At 51.8% G+C, this 18,456-nt stretch overlaps 1 protein-coding gene across 10 annotated transcripts in view; it reads right to left on the bottom strand.

The window, feature by feature from the left end:
- LOC105467472 (spectrin repeat containing nuclear envelope family member 3) overlaps positions 1–18,456 on the bottom strand; it is a 113,662-nt gene that overhangs the window by 45,490 nt on the left and 49,716 nt on the right. For all 10 annotated transcript variants that reach the window (XM_011717087.2, XM_011717086.2, XM_011717085.3 and 7 more), the window contains 4 exons: positions 12,909–13,081; positions 11,237–11,546; positions 2,379–2,540; positions 899–1,246 (listed from right to left, as the gene is read on the bottom strand). In XM_011717087.2, coding sequence (XP_011715389.2) covers positions 899–1,246; positions 2,379–2,540; positions 11,237–11,546; positions 12,909–13,081 — 993 coding nt within the window. The remainder of the gene's footprint in view (positions 1–898; positions 1,247–2,378; positions 2,541–11,236; positions 11,547–12,908; positions 13,082–18,456) is intronic.

Here is an 18,456-nt window from a genome sequence, read left to right as displayed (position 1 = left end):
CCACTGTGCCATATCACCTCCAACGAGCATTGAGGCACACAGTCCTAAAGGGGGGGACAGTTCCCTTTGCAGGAAGGTGATCACTGCAGGATAACCTGTTCTGCTACAAGATCGAACGAGAAGACAGCCCTGAAGAATACGTGCCCTTTGTTTCTCCCTACAAAAAATATTGTTGCATATGGGCAAAGATTAGAAGGAAGAGGAAAAATATAACAATGGTGGCAGAGTGCAGGTAAGATCTGGGATGGCTTCCCTTGGAGATATCGCCTCTCATGGAGTCGTGATCCTGAGTTAACAATATATACAGACAGAGGTGGGGAGGGCCGTTGCTTATTATTTTAAAACTCTCTTTATCCACAAGTCAAGCTTCGGTGCGTACACCTGCATGGAGGGTTGGGGAGCCTCTGATGGGATGTCGTGTCTGGTCTGGGAAGCACCCCAGCCACCGTGGGCCTCTGCTGCTTGGCCTCCCAGAGGCCCATGTTTGTTCCCCATCATCTCCACACTAAGAGTTTCCCCTTCTGATCCAATATTCCCTGTTCCACGGAGAGGAAGCCCACATCTTATCCCACCACTGGGCAAGAGACTAGCTTTGAGGCCCAACCCTGGCTGCCTCATCCACCTCTGCTGTTATTTATTCACAGACCCACCATGTGACTCTAGGGATGCTGGGGGAAAAAAATCTCTGCAGGCCCCAGCCTCCTCCTCCAGAAAATGGGGATAAACATCCAACTTGTCTACTCCCCACTCAGGGAGCTGAGATATCAAGAATCCTGGAGAAGCAGAGTGAGTGTGCTCAGGGCTCAGCCCGATTCTCCATCACAGAGGAGGTCTGAGTGCCAGGACCCTGGGGCATAGACGGCAACCCGGGCTTCGTGACTCGGCCAGACACGCTTACCGAGTAGCGTCTCCAGTGGGCCACCAGCTCATCCTCGGTCCCCGCCTTCGCCGCAGGCTGCAGACCCTCCTGGGCCAGCCTCTGCAGGACCATCCCGAACTCGCTGAGCTCGGCCTCCAGCTGCTTAATCTGCTGCTCAAAGGCTCCCCTGGACTGCAGCAGGCCCCGCAGCCGCTCCTCCTCCTCCTCCCAGAGGGCGCGCAGCTTCTCCAGAACTTTCCTCATCTCTTCCAGTTCTCCGGTGATCTTCTCTGCACCCAAAGGAGAGGTGTTCCGAATGACGCCCACAGACTGCTCCTCCAGCCTCTCCAGAGACTGCTCGCCCCTGGGAAAATCTTTGGCAATGTCCTGAAGAGGGTAGCGGGGGTGAGGGAAAAACAGGCAGGGAAAAAGAAAACGGTTGGTGCATCTTCCAGAGCAGACCTAGGATTGCCCTGTAAAACGCTGATTCCTAGAGTCCCGTGTTAGAGCCAGAGGGGCCTTCCCAAGGGCTGGACTGTCTGCCTTAAGCAGCATGGACTCACCACCTGAGAACCTTATTCCTTCCCCATAAGTCTTTTTCAAGCCATTTGATTAAGTCAAGGAGGAAGTCTCTGTTGGGTGCTTCTGTCTTGAACACTTTCTGACATTTGTTTATCTTCCTTTCCACACCTTCAGCTGGAAACAGTGTGGAGCCAAACAGAACCAAAGGCTCCATTCGGTTTCATTGTATTTATTTGTGTGGTTATCTGCCCATTTGGAATCGGCACCATCTTTTCCATTTATGACAGTGATATGTTTTCTTTCTAAATAAATAATCATCAGTTTTTTTTTTTTTAAAAAAAGAGCCCATTTAAATACAAATATTAAAGAAATAGTTCAGGTACTGCACAGTTGTGGCAAAATTTATCAAGTGCTTCTTGAATTATTAAAGACATTCTACCCACTCACTTTGTGGAGGGAGTCAGGGGCTCACTAAAAGCCACACAGCAGGTGAAAAGTGGGGAGCTCACTCTCCCGAAGGCAGACCTGGTGCCTGCACCACGGTTCTTCTCCCTTGGCACCATTGCCACGTGGGCTGATTGCTCTGTGCTGTGTGGGGCTGTCCTGTGCACTGTACAGTGGTTTTGCAGCACCCCTGGCCGCCACCTGTATGCAGTAGCAGCATCCACCCCCTCTACCCTCTTAGGACATTGCCAAAGATTTTCCTCGGGATGAGGAGTCTCTAGATACTGCCAAATGCCTCCCATTTGAGACCACTGGCCTAGACCGTGCTTCTGTGGTCCTGGATTTCCAAATGCTCTGCTGGCCAGGGATTTCCATAAAGCCTCTGAGGACCCAAGCGTTTAGACTAGATTCCACGCTTCTCCTCACGGGGTTCTGTGGGTACTTATATATTCTGTGGCACCGAGCACTGTCCTATTAAAGAAACTATGCCATAGAATCCACCCTCTGTGAGTGTCCCTAGGGTCCCTCTGGTTGAGACACAGCTGGGGATTACCTGCAGTGTGGAGAGGCGCTGTGTGATAGGCAGCTTGCATTTCCGCCCGAGGCAGCCATTCACCTTCTCCACCACCGCCTTCAGCCACAGTTGGAACTCGTCCACGCCTGCCTGGTAATCCTCATGCTCCCGGGCTACCTGCTCCAGCAGATCTACCCGGTCCTGCAGGAGGAGGAGAATCACCAGCCATGAGGGTCCCCAGCCCAGACAGCCCAAAGGCCAGAAAACCCGTAGCCTGCCTCTCTGTGTGTGTGTGTGTGTGTGTGTGTGTGTGTGTGTGTCTGTGATTGTGTGTGTTGGCAGGAGGTGCAACCAACCCCCAGCCCTTTCTCTAGACACAAAGAGCTCTCAGATACTCTGTTCTGCCTTACGAGCAATATGCCAAGAGACTTGGCTTTGGAGACCAGAGCATGTTGGCACTGGGCCCTGTCACTATGCAGCTGGTTTTCTTGTTTGCCACATCCTAGGAGTGGCATTCAAGACTGAGGCGCGGCGGCAGCAGCAACAACATTAGCACTACTACTACTACATCACACTATCGTTTTGAGCACTCACCAAGGTGCTGGGCATTGCTCTAAGAGCTTGACACACACGAGCTCAGCGAACTCTCCTGACCACTCCATAAGGTGGTACCATTACAATCCCAGTTTGACAGATGAGGACACCAAGATACAGAGAGATAAAGCGATTTGCCCAAGGGCACTCAGCTAGGAAAGCGCCAAGATTCAATCTGAGCTGGGTTGAATGCTAGAAACCAGTATTTCTAGCTCCATTACACAACAGTGTCCACAGGGTGTGCAAATCAATGGCAAGTTGCCCCATTTCCCCATGAATACGGTGATATGTATTGCATGGGTTGGAGTCATCTCTATTTTCAGCCAGTCCCACCAAAGGTCTTAACAACACAGGGGCAAGATGATGTCCTGAGGGTGGCTGACATTTGGAAAAATGATGGTGTCCCTGCTATGAGCCAGACTGTACTCCTAGAGACTAAGTTTTTCAAAACACGCCCTGATCACAGTGCTGTCTCCCCATATTCCTTCATGGCTCCCCACTGGCCCCAGGCCCAAGTCCAATCCTTGTAGCCTATCATTTCAAGGACAGGTCCCCATGATGTAGCTCTGTGGTCCACCAGTCAGGACCCTGGGGTTGGGATCCCACTGCCTGTGGCTTGAACCTTGGCCCCACCTTAGGCACCTAATTAACCCTTCTGTGCCCAAGTCCCCTCATCCATATGGTATGGTTAATAACACCTGCCTCATTGGGAGAAAGTGAGATGAAATGGGCCAGAGCTCACACAGCTCCCAAAACAGAGACTGGCAACTGGTAAGCGCTTAACAACCTCGAGGCATTGCTGATCATCTCCTGCCTTCTCCAAGCTCTTCTGACACCCCCAGCGGGTGCCCACCTGCAATACTAACCCCAGGCTCCCTTCTCACTCTTGAGGCTGTGCCCATTGCCCCAGGCTGAATTAACGGCCTTCCGTCTGCGTTCCCAAACCACTGGGATGCAACTTCATCACAGCAGTTGTCCATGGCATCATCACCCACTGGGGGATCCAGGAGGCCCCTAGAAAAAAGGCTGCCCCTGTTATTTCATCTCCCGGGGTCTAGCTCAGGGCATGCTCCGGGAACGCTTCCTGAATGGCAGGAAGCACAAATCTGGAGTGTTTGCCATCGGAGGGAAGTTTCCAAAGAGAGCCAAGAAAAGGGAAAAAGGAGACTCATTCAATAAGCACCTATGCTAGGTGTGCGTGAAACTTCAAAGCATTGTCTTATTTAATACTCAATCAATCACAAAACCCTCCTCTTCTGCAAATGTCCAGACTGGAGTTGGGATGTCACAGAACTCTCTTGCAGAAAAGATTTTTTTCTTGCAGAAAAGATTCCAACAGCAAGTGTCAGACTCCAAAATCATTGACTGTTTCTGTCAAGGGCCACCCAGGAAATGCTTTTAGCTTGGCCTGCCATATGGAGCTCCTCCATCGCCGGCATGCAACTTCTGTTGTAGCACATGAGTAGCTGCAGATAACGTGAAAAGAATGGCTGCATTCCAATAAAACTTTAATTATGAACACTGAAATGTTTTTCATGTCATTTTCACACATCAAGAAATATTTGGCTTTCATTTTTTCCCAACCGTTTGAAAATATAAAAGCCATTCTAGCTCATGCTTATAATCCCAGCATTTTGGGAGGTTGAGGCAGGAGGATTCCTTGAGCCCAGGAGTTCAAGACTAGCCTAGGCAACACAGTCAGACCTCATTTTTATAAAAAATAAATAAACACATTATCCGGGTGTGGTGGTGTGCACCTGTAGTCTCAGCTACTCGGGAGGCTGAGGCTAAGCTAGGAATGGGCTGGAGGTGGTGCATGAACCATAGCTGGCTGACCTCAGCTCTTCATCGTGGAGCCAGGCCCTGTCCAGGAGGGTTCTGACCATCCATCAAGCTAAGTCAGACATTCTCAGCTGGGCAGAGTGAACGGGCAAATGCATCTGAAATGCACCCTTAGCTCTTTCAGACATGCCTTTCTCTTCTTTGGGAAGCTCCTCACCGAATCTAGAAATATGAATTCATATAAACCTTGCAACCACCACTGCAAGTAGAAGAAAATATCCCCATTTTAGAAACGGGAAGCCCAGGCTTAGGACCAAGCTCTTCCGTAGAGAGCTGAGAAGTTCTCTCAAGGCTGGGCATGGTGGCTCATGTCTGTAATCCCAGCACTTTGGGAGGTTGAGGCAGGAGGATCGCTTGAGCCCAGGAGATCGAGACCAGCCTTGGAAACATAGTGATATGGCATCTCTACAAAAAATTTAAAGATTAGCTGGGTTTGTGAAGCACGCTTGTAGTTCCAGCTACTTGGGAGGTTGAGGCGGGAGGATTGCTTGAGCCCGGGAGGTAGAGGCTGCAGTGAGCTGTGACTGCACTACTGCACTCCAGCCTATCTCACCTGACAGAACAAGACTCTGTCTCAAAAAATAACAACAACAATAACAAATGTTGAGCACTCCAACTGGGGTTGTGAAAAACAGAAATAACATGGGAGGCACCATACATTCTTATTTAGAAACCTATTTTTATTTCTTATTTTTTGAAACAGAGACCCGCTCTGTCCCCTAGACTGGAGTACAATGGCCTGGTCTTGGCTCACTGTAACCTCTGCCTCCTGGGTTCAAGCGATTCTCATGCCTCAGCCTCCCAAGTAGCTGGGATTACAGGGGTGCACCATGATGTCTAGCTTTTATTCTCTTTTATTTCTTTTCTTTTTTTTTTTTTTTTTTGTATTTTTAGAAGAGATGGGGTTTCACCATGTTGGCTAGGTTGGTCTCGAACTCCTGACCTCAAGTGATCCACCCGCCTCAGCCTCCCAAAGTGCTGGAATTACAGGCGTGAGCCACCTCGCCCAGTCAAAAGCCTATTTTAAAGTTATAGTAATTGAACTAGTTTACAACTTGAATAAAGAAAGACAAAATTCTTACAAAACATGGGCCCTGCTTGAATCTGAAAGTGGAGCAAGCTCGGGGTGGGGGGGGGGGGGCGGGGGCGGCGGGGGAGGGGGGTGGGTGTGGTGCCCTTCATGCTTTCCGCCTGCAGCCCTAAGGATGGCTCCGAGGCCTCTGCAAGCTCCCCTGCTGGCTTCCCTTCCTGCAGGGTTATTTAAATCCGTCAAACCTCTCCTGGAGCCTCCTCCATCCACAGGAAAGGCTCATTCATGAAACAAAGCGGGTCAGGAGTAACAGGCGGAGGCTGAATGCTGGGCCCCTGGCCGCGCTGATGGTGATAGACGCAGCCGGGAGTAAACTATCCCATGGAAGTGCCGGCCGCAGCCCCCAGGGTGTGAAGGATGAGGTGCTGGCACCCGGAGAAGTCCAGGGTAAATAAAAGTCTGTGTGATGGGGAGCAGGTGCTCAGAGGGGACCTTGGCAGGAGGTGCGGGGATCCAGCTGAGACCTGCGCCAGGCATAACAGTAACAGGGCAGAATCCAGCCGTGCTGGAGAATGACAGGGTGACAAACGGGAAGGTGCTCAACCTTCTTGTTAGCCCCAGCAATTACACCATCTGCGGCGGGCAGAGCTGTCAGAAATGTCAAAACTCAACCAATTAACAAGGGTGGTGTGGATTTATGCCCCTGCAAAGGGCTGCACGAGCAGCTCTGATTCATCACAAGCAGCTCTGGTTCACGGCCAAGATGCCAGACAGACGCGCCTTCTGTGAGGGCCGCCACGGGCAGCAGCGGGGGGTGAGGATGCTGCCATGTGCCTGCCTTTGGGAAAACTAAATCAGGATTAAAAACAAACAAGCAAGCCCCTCCCCGCAGCAAGCCTGCCCTGTCTACACTTCACTTGCAAACGCTGTGGGGTGATAATGTGCCATTGCTCCCCTCTGGGCTTAGCCTTGGCCCTAGTCAAGAATCTCCCTCCATCAGGTGGTCACAAAGGCTCCAGTTCAGGGAGGACCCCATGGTGCTTCTGTGGCTCTGTCCCCATCAACCCTAGAGGCTGTGCTAATTAACATGTTGGACGTCAAAAATGGGTTGTCCTCGTTGGAGCAGTGGCCTGTTCCTAGCACGGCAAGCAGTGGCAATGGGCTCTCATAGGTAAAAGTAAGAGCACTAATCTGAACCTAGACACCAATCCCACCCCGAAGCCAGGCCTGGATCCCTAGGAAGGCACCAGGACAGATCTGTTGCTGGAGTCAGAGGACTGCCCTGAGAGAGACCTTTTATGCAGGGGAGATCTTCATCAAATGTTCACAGCAGGGACTGGGAGGCCGGGTCCATCAAGGATCCCTGTGGGCTGCTAGGTATGTGGAGTCCCCACCCACCTTGGGATAAGGCTGGAATCCTCCCCCTTTGTCTGGGGCTGGAGGGCTGGGGACACCCAGGAGGTCGACGCCTGGGACTGCATCCCACCTTGCTGATGAGGAGCTTAGGATTGGGTGGTTAAATCTCCGGCCAACGGCGATGGAAAAGTTTGCCCCTCTCAGGAGCCTCTCAGGCTTAGGAAGAACATAGCACCCTCTGGATCCACGAAAGCTCCATCCATAGAATCTGGTGGATGCTGTAGATCCTCATACCTTACAAATGCATGCTCACACCTTCTGAATACAAGATCAAAGGGGCCGTAGGGGTCTGCCTAGCCCCTCCCCACCTACCCCTCAGTCCTCCCCACGACCAGCTTATAGAGGCAGGAAACACCCCCAGGGTACACCACAGCTCTCCTGTCTAAGAGCTGACCCGGCTCCCTGTGAGTGAGAACAAAGTCCTCAAGCTTGCAGGAACACTTCATCAGGGGCCTTCAACCAACAGCTGAGAAAGCCAAAACTGAATTCACTTCTCCATGCAGGGTCCAGCCACCCCACAAACAACAGCACCCCATTTCCACATTGGCATCAGCATTGGCCAGCTATCTGGCAACTCCAAGGGCTTCCACCATGGAGGCAGCCTCCCCCTCACCGTCCCCCAAATCTCCCCCATCACTGCTGTCTCCGCACATGACGCAGGCTCCCACACTCCTGCCCCAGGACACTGCCACGTGGGCCTTTGCCTCTTGAGAGCCCTGGACGCAAGGGCTCCCTCTTCAGCAGCTCAAACCTGCCTTTCACTGTCCCAGCCCGACCACAGAAGCACCCGGGGCCCCAGCGCATCCTGATGGTCACAGGTGCAGGCACTCACCCAGGACCTGAGGTGCAGCTGCAGGGAGTACCACCTTAGGAGTCGCAAGCACCTCTGGCTTTTTCTACTGGGCCGCTGGTGTCTGACACATAGAATGTTTTTTAATCTAAAAAATGAGTCCAAAAGGTCGGGTACAGTGGCTTACGTCTGTAATCCCAGCACTTCGGGAGGCCAAGGTGGATCACCTGAGGTCGGGAGTTCAAGACCAGCCTGACCAACATGGAGAGACCCCCCCCCATCTCTACTAAAAAAATTAGCCAGGCGTGGTGGTGCATGCCTGTAATCCCAGTTACTCGGGAGGCTGAGGGAGGAGAACCACTTGAAACTGGGAGGAGGAGGTTGCGGTGAGCTGACATCGTGCCATTGTACTCCAGCCTGGGCAACAAGAGTGAAACTCAGTCTCAGAAAAAAAAAAAAAAAAAGAGTTCAATAACAGCTTCTCCATCTACTTCATAGAAAGGTTGGGGGAGCAGATGAGGTCAGAGACAGGAAAAGGTTAGAAAAAACAGCTCTCACTAATAAGAGCTATGGTATCTATAGTGTTTTGGATCATGTGAGGGGAGAGCCTCCGGGAATGAAAATGAGGCTCTTAGAGGCAATCATTTCAGCATCTGGGCCGGAATTGATGCTCACTCAGCACCCCAGCATCCACCCTCACATACAAACATGCACACACACCCACGCACATACATGCAAACCTGCACACACACCAATAACTTTTGATCTCATCTCTACACCCTGCACCAGGCGCTCTCTGCTGATTGGCACGAACACCTGTTTCCTGTAAAGTCACAGCAAAGAGGCTGTGGAGCCAGGCACCTGTCCCAGCTGGGCCAGAGGGGCAGACCTGGAGTGAGAGAGAACTTCCATGAAGCCTGCCTGTGCCACACAGGACTTGGCAGGACCGGATGAGGGCCAGTTGGCTGCCTCTGCAAGAACCAAGTCGAATCCCATCCATTCGGGACCTTGCGCAGTCTCCTGGAGCCTCCTGTCGCTTCTCTCTGCGGCCCTGGGGGTTGCTTGCCTTCAAACTGCAGGGGTGGAGTTCTCATTATTTCAATAGATAGTTCTGAGCACCTGCTGCATGGCAAAGAGCCACTGTGGTTACTATTTATTCTCACTGCTACTGAGAGTAGAAGTCATTCTTTATATTGGCAAAATGCTTGCCAGTTTTCAAAGAGCTCACATGTAACCATACAGCCCCCACAACCAGGGTGCGGGTCAGGTGAGCTGCCCTGAGGCCACACAGCTGGGAAGCAGCAGTGCCTGGCTTGGAATCCAAGTCCCTTCCCAAGCGCCAGAGTCCTGTTCCTGGTGGATTCTCTAGCTCTGCTTATCATAGAGCTTACTTCCCTTAAACCGTCAGCATGAAGAACCCAGGAGACGTCCAGTTCCAGCTCTACAGCCGACTAGAGAGCCAGAAATGCCAGATAAAATGTAACATAGCAAACACTGTTTCAATGCAGACCCACGTCACACCGAGGGAAGAGACCTTCCCATGGGCCAGAGGTAAAGTTGCCCAGGAAACCACCCTGTGAAGCTCACACAGGTGCCTGAAGTCTTGGTTACTAGAAGCTTGGGTTTAATGCTCAGGCTTAGGGTAAGAAGTGAGACTTTGGGCTCAGAGGCAACAGAGACCACTGCAAAAAGAGAGCCTCAAGTGACTGCCCGCCCCCACTAGCCAAAGGGTGAAGTAGAAAAAAAAAACTGTTACAAACACAATTCAAGAAGGAAACTTGTGTGTTTTAGCCTCGGCCTGAAAACAAACAAACAAACAAACAAACAAAAAACCCAATCACCCTTCAGAATATGGAGTTGGGGCCTGTTGCATGATTCTGGCTTGGGGTTCACGTTTACAATATCTGCTTGATCTGGGAACCCCCAAGCCAGTTCACTGACATAAAAATAGGGGTCATGAAGATAAACCTCCGGGGGAGCCCAGCTGAAGCCAACAGAAAGCCACTCTCAGGCGGTGTCCCAGCCGTGGGCTTCTGCAGACACAGCCTGCTTAGGCTGAGCTCAGAGCTCAAAAGGACGACGCCTCCCAAGGAAACAATCCACCATGTCAGGGGACACACAGGTGCCTGACATGGAGCTTCAGCCTTAGACCCTGGAACTTCAGCCACTAGAACAATCTGATGGAGACTGTAAAATACGTATGTTTAGAATGATTGCAAATATAAGCTATATCGGGGAGGAATGCAAAATCTCAGGGGGAAAATGACAAAATGTATTAAAAAGAACAGGGAGACATAATACAGAACCAAATGAAATTTCTAAAAAATATAATTGGACTTGGTAACTCAATGAACTGTTTCCTAATTAAGGCAAGAATGGGTTGAGGAAATGTAGACAGGGGATGGACAGAGGGACTGGGGCAAGGGCAAGAGAGAGCAAGGAGGAAACACTGAAGGAGAAGGACTTAAGGGTAGAAGGAGGAAGGGAGGGGAGGAGGGAGAGAGGAAGAGAGAGAAAGGAGGAGAAGGGGGGAAGCTGTTTGGATCAAAGTGAACATCACAGTCCACCAGTCGGTCAACACACCCATATGTATATTAAGCACTGCGCAACACTGGGTGTCTGGATGGTAGATAATGGTGGATGAGTGAGGGGGTGGTGGAAGACTAGGTAGGTGAGGATTGGGGGATGGGTAGCTAGGTGGGTGGATGGTGGGATAAACGAGTGGGTGACGGTCGATAGTGGGTAGGTAGGTGGTGAAGGGGTAGGCAGTGGAGAGATGGATGAGTGAATGGGTGAGTGAGGAAGAGGTGGCTCGGTTGATGGGTAGGTGAATGGATAGATAGATGAATGGGTGGGCAATTGTTTGAAGAGATGAATAGGAGATTGGTTAGGCTGGCGGGGAAGTAGATGGAAGAGTGAGTCAACAGATGGGTGGCAGGATACGTGGATGAACAAATGGTGGGGTAGATAAGTGAATGGGGTGGTGTGTGGGTGGATAGTGAAGGGGAGATTTGGTGATTTAGTGGGGAGGTAGATGGGTGAGTGGGTAGATGGATGGGAGGGTGGTTGGATAGGGAACAGGTGAGTAGATGGATTGATAGTAGGAAGATAGATTGACAGGAGGTAGACAGCTTGATAGTAGGCAAACAGTGGCTGGAATGGATAGATAAGAGTGGATACATGCATGGGTGGGTGAAGATGCAGCCCACTCAGCCTCACCCTCACCTGGGCCTTGGCCTTCACTGCATCATACTTGGCCTTCATTCTCTTCTGGGCATCTTCATCCACGCTGGGGTCCCCGATCCTGTTGAACAGGGAGGCTGCCTCCTCCAGCAGCCGGTCCAGGAGCACCGCCTGGTTGTCCACGTTGTGCAGCAGCACCTGGGCGTGGCTCAGCTGCCACTGCTTCTCCTTCAGGCCCAGCTGGAGCTCGATGTGGGGCTCCAGGGTGACCATCATCTTCTGGAACCAGCGGTAGAACTCATCTCGGGCCAGCAGGTACTCGCTCCAGTGCAGCCACACCCACTCGATGCGGCTGTGGGCACAGAGACCTCAAGGTTGTGAGGGAACCTGCCACCTGCCTCCCGGGTCGGGGATCCGTGCTGCCACCCCCTCCCCAATACTAGGGGGCTGTGGTCTGGGGACATGATGATGCCCTTTCTGGCCCCTGAGTCACCTGGGCAGCTGGTTGACACTCCAGATTCTAGACCCTCCCTCAGTCCTACTGGATAAGACCCTCTGCCCAGTAAATAAGCTCCCTGTGTGAGGGTAGAAGCCACGGGGAGCTCAGACTCCAAACCTTCTCTCAGAACCACCAGTTTTGGGGACACATCTTGGGGAGTCCTTTACCTCCAGCACCTTAAATCCTGGCCCTGAACTCCCACTATCAATGCACAGACACCCCCAATCATTTCTCTCTGGCACTGGGGCTCTGAACACAGTTTCTCCAGGCCCCTGGCACACGCACACCCACTAATATTAGGAGCAGACTGCGGCTGGGATGTGTCCAGGCAGCGGCAAAGCACCGCTGCATCTGTGGGCTTGTTGAACCCAATGGGGACAGAAGGCTGGGAGCCTGCGTGTGGGTTCCAGGGGTGCTGTGAACTCACTCTGCAATCCTGCCTCTTCGCGTGCCTTAGTTTCTCCATCTCTAACATGGAGGTGGCTCTATCTCCCCAGCCAACATCAAGCCACTTTGTTCGGAATTTCAAGTGCGAGGATTTAGAAAACGGAAAGCACTGGGAAGAGTCATTCCCATCTCCATGCACATCCTTGCTTTATAAAAATGGAGATGATCCTGGCAGCTCTTGTTTACTGAGGGCCTACTTTGCGCCAAGCAGTGTACCTCGCTCTTGACACTTGCTATCCCGTTCTACCCTCCTAACAACCTTCAAGGAGCACTTGATTATTCCCATTGTCCAGAGGAGGTGCTTGAGGTTCAGAGAGGTCAGGTCACTTTCCCAAAGCCACACAGGAAGTAACCAGCAGGACAAGAGTCAATGCCAGGTCTGTCCGAGTGTCTGCTCCCCACCACCCCCTGTCCCCGCCGACCACCACCCAGCTTCCTGGTACAGGCAGGGAGTCTGGCTACAGTGCTAGCAGCGCCCCAGGCCTTCTTTCTCCAGAGCCACTGTGCCATGCTCTGGAGGATGCACACACGGTAAGTCTCTTGGGAATTGTTGGCAAAACATGCTGGGTTCCCAGTGTCTGTTATCATCATTCAACCTGATTATAATTAGAAAGAGGCAGGCAGGGCTGGCCCTAATCCCAACAGAATATCCTGTCTCCTGGAATCCCAGGACTAGAGAAATGTCTCTTGGGCAGAGGGCCCAAGCTAGTGTCGCGGTGGGCAAGGAGGGTCAATGGCGGCTGTGGACAAAGGCCCTGGATGCCCTACCTGTGACAGTGAGTCATGTAGGTGACCGTCTCCTCCCACTGGGCCTTGATGTCCTTCAGCTGGGTCAGGATCTCGGGCTTCTGGTCCCCAGGGCAGCATGCCAAGAGGGCTTCGGCCATCCGTAGCACCAGGTCCACCTTCACACGCCCCTCGGGCTCCAGTTGGCATATTTTCTGTTGTGGACACACAAGCCAGTTTCCAAGGTTGAGCAAAAGGCACACAGGCACAGCGTTGGGAAGACAGTGGCAGGGTGCAAAGAGCCAGGACTCGAAGGCCAGAGGATCTGGGATTCACATCACAGCCCCTGCACCCCTTCTTGTGGGGTCTTGGGCAACCTGCTAATAGCTCTGAGGGTAAGAGGCGGAGCAAAGGCGATTAGCATGCTGGGTGCTGTCCGACGAATGGCTTCCTCCTTCCCCACTCAGCCCATTTCTAGAGTGTGAACTCAGACAAGTTTTGTTCTCTCCTTGGACTTGGTTTTCTCATTTGTAAAAAGAAAGTATTAATCACATCTATCTCTCAGATTTTTTTCAGGATTAAATGATGAGAAAATGCATGTGAGGTACATGTCTCAGTGTACAGCGTGAGAATCTACCTCTCAGGGGACAGCAGGGAGCTGGCCCAACCCGGGGTCCAGCTGAGGCTCCAGAATCATCTCTGTCTTTTGCAGTTTGCACCAGAGGCTTGCTCCTGAGGCTGCTCCCACCAGAGACCAAGAGCAGCCGGGACACTGAAGCAGCTCCATTCCTGGGAGATGCTGAGTGAGTGACTGTAACTCACAGACAGCCCATGTTCCTGCTAACTGCCTTAGAACCCACAGCAGTCTGAGATGGCCCCTCCTGACCCTGCTCCTTCCTCCCTGCTCTCCTGGCCTTGGGGTCACATCTCCATCCCTCTGACCAGCCTCTCCTGGTTCCCTTCCTCCCCATATTCTCCCAGGGGTGATCCCCCTAATAAATGCCATGCACATTTTATCTCATCTTGGTGTCAGCTTCTTGGAGGACCAAGACCAACACATGATGTCCAGCAAAGAGTAAATCTCCAAGCAATGCTAGCTGTTGTCATTGATGTTACTATTCCAGTTACTATTCCACTGTTATTATTCAGTGGCAGCCAAGGCTTGGTCTCTGTAGGCAAATATGACTGGATTCCAAACCCAGGGCCACTCCTCACTACTGATGTGACCTTTGTCACAGGAGTGACATTCTCTAGGCCTAAGAATGAGGGAAGATAAGCATTAGGTAATGTAGGGAGAGCCATGAGCACACTGCCCAGTCCACACTGCATCCCAGTCGCTACCTGCTCACTATTATTATTATTATCCTTATCTTCGGATCTGTCTTTACTAACAGCAGGCATGGCCTAAAGCTCAAGCTCAGACCCCCAGCCTGTCTCCCCGGGGGCTGGCGGTCAGTGTCCTCACACTGGCTTCCCAGTAGCCTGCTTGTCTCTGACCCTTCCCCACGGCTGGGGTGAGGGAGGAGCTCCTGCCATGTGGAATGCGGCCCCACTGACAGCTGTGTGACCCCAGGCAGGTCACTAGACTACTCTGAGTTTCCCTTTTTCATCCTGAGACAACGATAACAATCTCTGCTTGTCCATCTCCCAGGGTTATATAATATTAACTTTAAAAACACTATTAGCCAGGTACAGTGCTGCATGCCTATAATCCCAGCACTCTGGGAGGCTGAGGCGGGAGAATTGCTTGAGCTTAGGAGTTTGAGACCAGCCTGGACAACACAGTGAGACCACGTTTCTACCAAAAAAAAAATTAAAAGTTAGGCAGATGTAGTGGCACACGCCTGTAGTCCCAGCTACTTGGGAGGCTGATGTGGGAGGATTGCTTGAGCTTGGGAGGTCGAGGCTGCAGTGAGCCATGATCAAGCCACTACACTCCAGCCTGGGTGCCCGAGTGAGGTCCTGCTTCAAAAAATAATATTAAAAATAATAAAAATAAAATAAAAACACTATGAATTAAACATGGGTATAAGTTAGTGTACTTTGTAAACTGTTGAACAGTTATGTAGACCCTTCCCCAATGTGTGCAAATGGGTAACGGTCCCCATCCTTTTTTTTTACTCCATACAATAATCGTTGATGATGATGATGATGATGACGATGATAACAGTATAGAGGGACTTCCCCTCCTACGTGTATTACCAAACAGTGAGGCAAACAAGCTCCTTCCAAAGGCTGTCTCTCTGTGCATGTGCATGGGGGGTGCTCAGGGAGAGTGAAGAATGGGGAGACGCCCCAAGAGAGGAAACAGGGTTTGTTTGGCCAAGCAGCAGGATGTGGCAGGAGCCCAGGGGGTGATGGCCACAGCAATACCCAGACAGGGACCCCTAGTCCCTCTCAGCAGCAAGCAACGATGGGGCAAACAAAAGTACCATAGTGGCCAGTGTGGCCCGAAGACCCAAGGATCAGTGCGGAATGTTCTAGACTGAATATGATTATCCACCCAGGACGTTTCACACCACCCAGGGGCAGGGTTCCACAGCATGGCTGAGGATGAATTTGTTGCCATTCAGAGAGAGATTTAATTTGATTAAAAATAATAGTAGGCCGGACGTGGTGACTCATGCCTGTAATCCCAGCACTTTGGGACACCAAGGCAGGAGGATTGCTGAGGCCAGGAGTTTGCAATCACCCTGGGCAACATAGTGAGATCCCACCTCTCCAAAAGCATTTTTTTAATGAAAACAAAACAAAACACAACAGAACTAGCCAGGCATAGTGGCATATGCCTATAGTCCTTTTTACTCAAGAGGCTGAGTCAGGAAGATTGCTTGAGCCCAGGAGGTTGAAGCTGCAGTGAGCCATGATCACACCACTGCACTCCAGCCTGGGCAGCAGAGCAAGACCCTGTCACTAAAAAAATAAAAATAAGAAAAAAAGGGCCAGGCACGGTGGCTCACACCTGTAATCCCAACACTTTGGGAGGCTGAGGCGGGCAGATCACAAGGTCAGGAGTTCGAGACCATCCTGGCCAACACGGTGAAACCCCATCTGTACTAAAAATACAAAAATTAGCCTGGGCACGACAGCGTGCACCTGTAATCCCAGCTACTCAGGAGGCTGAGGAAGGAGAATTGCTTGAACCCGGGAGGCGGAGGCTGCAGTGAGCCGAGATCGCGCCACTTTACTCCAGCCATCACACCACTGCACTCCAGCCTGGGTGACAGAGCAACATGCCATCTCAGGAAAAAAAAAAAAAAAAAAAAAGTAAGATGATGTTTCTGATTCCCAGAAATGTGAAAGGAGACTCATATTCCCCAAGCTAGCAAGACGGGCATCACGATAAGTCCGATTTTACAAACGGGGGAGCTGGGGACCCACGGAAACCACAAGCCTTAGGAATGATTCTCTGTAGCTGCCAGAGAAGTCTCCTCCACACCTGCTCCCAGTGGCAGCTCGGATGGAGTCCAGCTCTGAAAATCACAGGAGCCAACAACTCTGGGGAAGAAGTGAAATTCCACGTCCCTTGGCCACACCCAGAAGGAGCAGCCAGGTCTGGAATGTCCTGTGTGGACAATGGCCCCTTCTCCAAAGCCTGGTGTCCTGACTGTGTGGTCCCCCCAGGCCCCTGGACCTTTGTCCTTCTTATCCTCATGAAAGAGGCACAGGCTGGACAGAGGGGGACACAAAGACCCAAGACCCGTTGCCTTTTCAAGGGAGTGAGTTTGATGCTTCTTTACCAAAGCAGAGGAGCTGGCTGGTCCAAAGGCAGGCCAGACACCAAGCCGCCTTCCCCGACTTGGAGAAGAAACATCTGCCCTGAAAGATCAACCTGTAGGGTGTTTATTGGAGGCCTGAAGCCAGGGGAGGCCAGAGGCTGTGGCTGGGCTGGAAAAGCCAAATGTTGAGAAGTAGACTCCACTCTGACTGCCCTGATGATTACACTCTTTGGCTGGTGCGAGGTTCTTTTATAGCCCGTCACCAGCAAGGACACAGTCCAGGAGTGCTTGGCAAGGGCTGCGCAGCCAAGTGGGAGAAAGTACTTGAACTGCAGCCACAAAATTATTCCAATTTGAAGCAGCCAATGAGGTCGAGGAGAAGGTGGGGAGCAGATGTAAGGAAACACCTTGGAGAGAAGAATCAGGAGACCGGGAAAGTGGAGGAATGGGGTTAATCAGGGTTTTCCCTCAACCCGGCCAAGACCAGGTGACCCCCAGCTGAGCATTACGCTGGGTGCTAGGGTCCTGGATGAACAAGCTGGTAGGAAAGAGGGCTGCAGATAAGAGCGTAGATGACTGCAAAAAGGGTCAGAAGAGACCGCAAAGTTTGTATGAGAGCTCAAGGAGGGATGGGAGAAATCCAGGAAGGCTTTGTGGAGAAGGTGGCATTGGCATCAAGCCTGCAGGTCTCTAATTAAAGACAATTGGAGAAGGATATTTGAGCAAAGGTAGGGAAGTAAGATATATTGAAGGTTGAGTGCACTGGGAAACCAAGCTTTGGGAAACACCAGGATGCTCCTGACCAAGAGGGTGGCCCAGAAGCTGGTGAGGAAGCTGCCTGGCTCAGGCCAGGACCCAGATACAGGACAAGGGAGCCTGAGATCGTGCCACTGCACTCCAGCCTGGGCAATACAGCGAGACTCCATCTCAATAAACAAATAAATAACTACCTATGCTGGACCTGGGAGTGTGGCTGGAAGCTCCTAAGACCCACTCCTGGAGGCTCTGGGGATGGTCAGGGACAGTTGGTACCTTGTATATCCCAGCTTCTAAAACCACAAGAAACAATCGCCTCCATTTAGCCAGCTCTGCCAGCATACCCTGCACTGTGCATACAAGCGTGTTTATAAGTGATTCTCCTCAATCCTCCCTCCTTCCTGCAAGGCAGCAGCTATCACTCTCCCCAGAAGCAAGCTGAAGCTCAGAGAGCTCTGGGAAACCCTCCTGAGGTGTCACAGCCACGGCAGATTTTGGAGCCCAGGCCTGCAGGCCCAGTAGCCAAGCTCTCAACCCAGAAGTGATGGGTTCTCCAATCACACCTTACACAAAGCTCCCATCCCATGAGGATTCTGGAGTTTCCCTTAACCCCTTGGGAACACGAGGGCTGAGGGGGTTCGCTCCTGCTCTACAGATGGGAACATGAGGTCCCAGGAAGGCATGGGACATCCCCCCGGCTGCACGGCTATTAAGGATCAGAACTGGATCAGAGTCCATGTCCTCGTCACTGCAGCAAACAGGCACTGGAGACAAGCCTAACAGAGTTGGTGGAGGAAGCACAAGGGAGATCCCAGAACCTGGGGGCAGGTCCCACGGGTAGGTCGAGAGGCACTAGCTGCCCCCTCTTACCAGCTGGCAACAGGAAAATGTTTTCTTTCTTATTGTGAAATTGGTTTTGAAAATGGCAAAACACACAATAAATGAAGCATGCCAGAGCCGCGTGGGAGGAGACAGTGGCAGAAGGCTCAGGCCATGACTGCCCTCTGCCTGGACTCCCACCCCCTCGGGGCCCACAGAAGTGCTGCCTCTGGCTTCCAGGGCCCGTCCACCCTGCCTGCCAATGTGTCTTCATAAGGACCACCCTTGACTTTGCT

This window comes from Macaca nemestrina, chromosome 7, assembly GCF_043159975.1.
Source record: "Macaca nemestrina isolate mMacNem1 chromosome 7, mMacNem.hap1, whole genome shotgun sequence".
In the NCBI taxonomy this organism is placed as follows: domain Eukaryota; kingdom Metazoa; phylum Chordata; class Mammalia; order Primates; family Cercopithecidae; genus Macaca; species Macaca nemestrina.
This window is presented reverse-complemented; position numbering and strand designations above follow the sequence as displayed.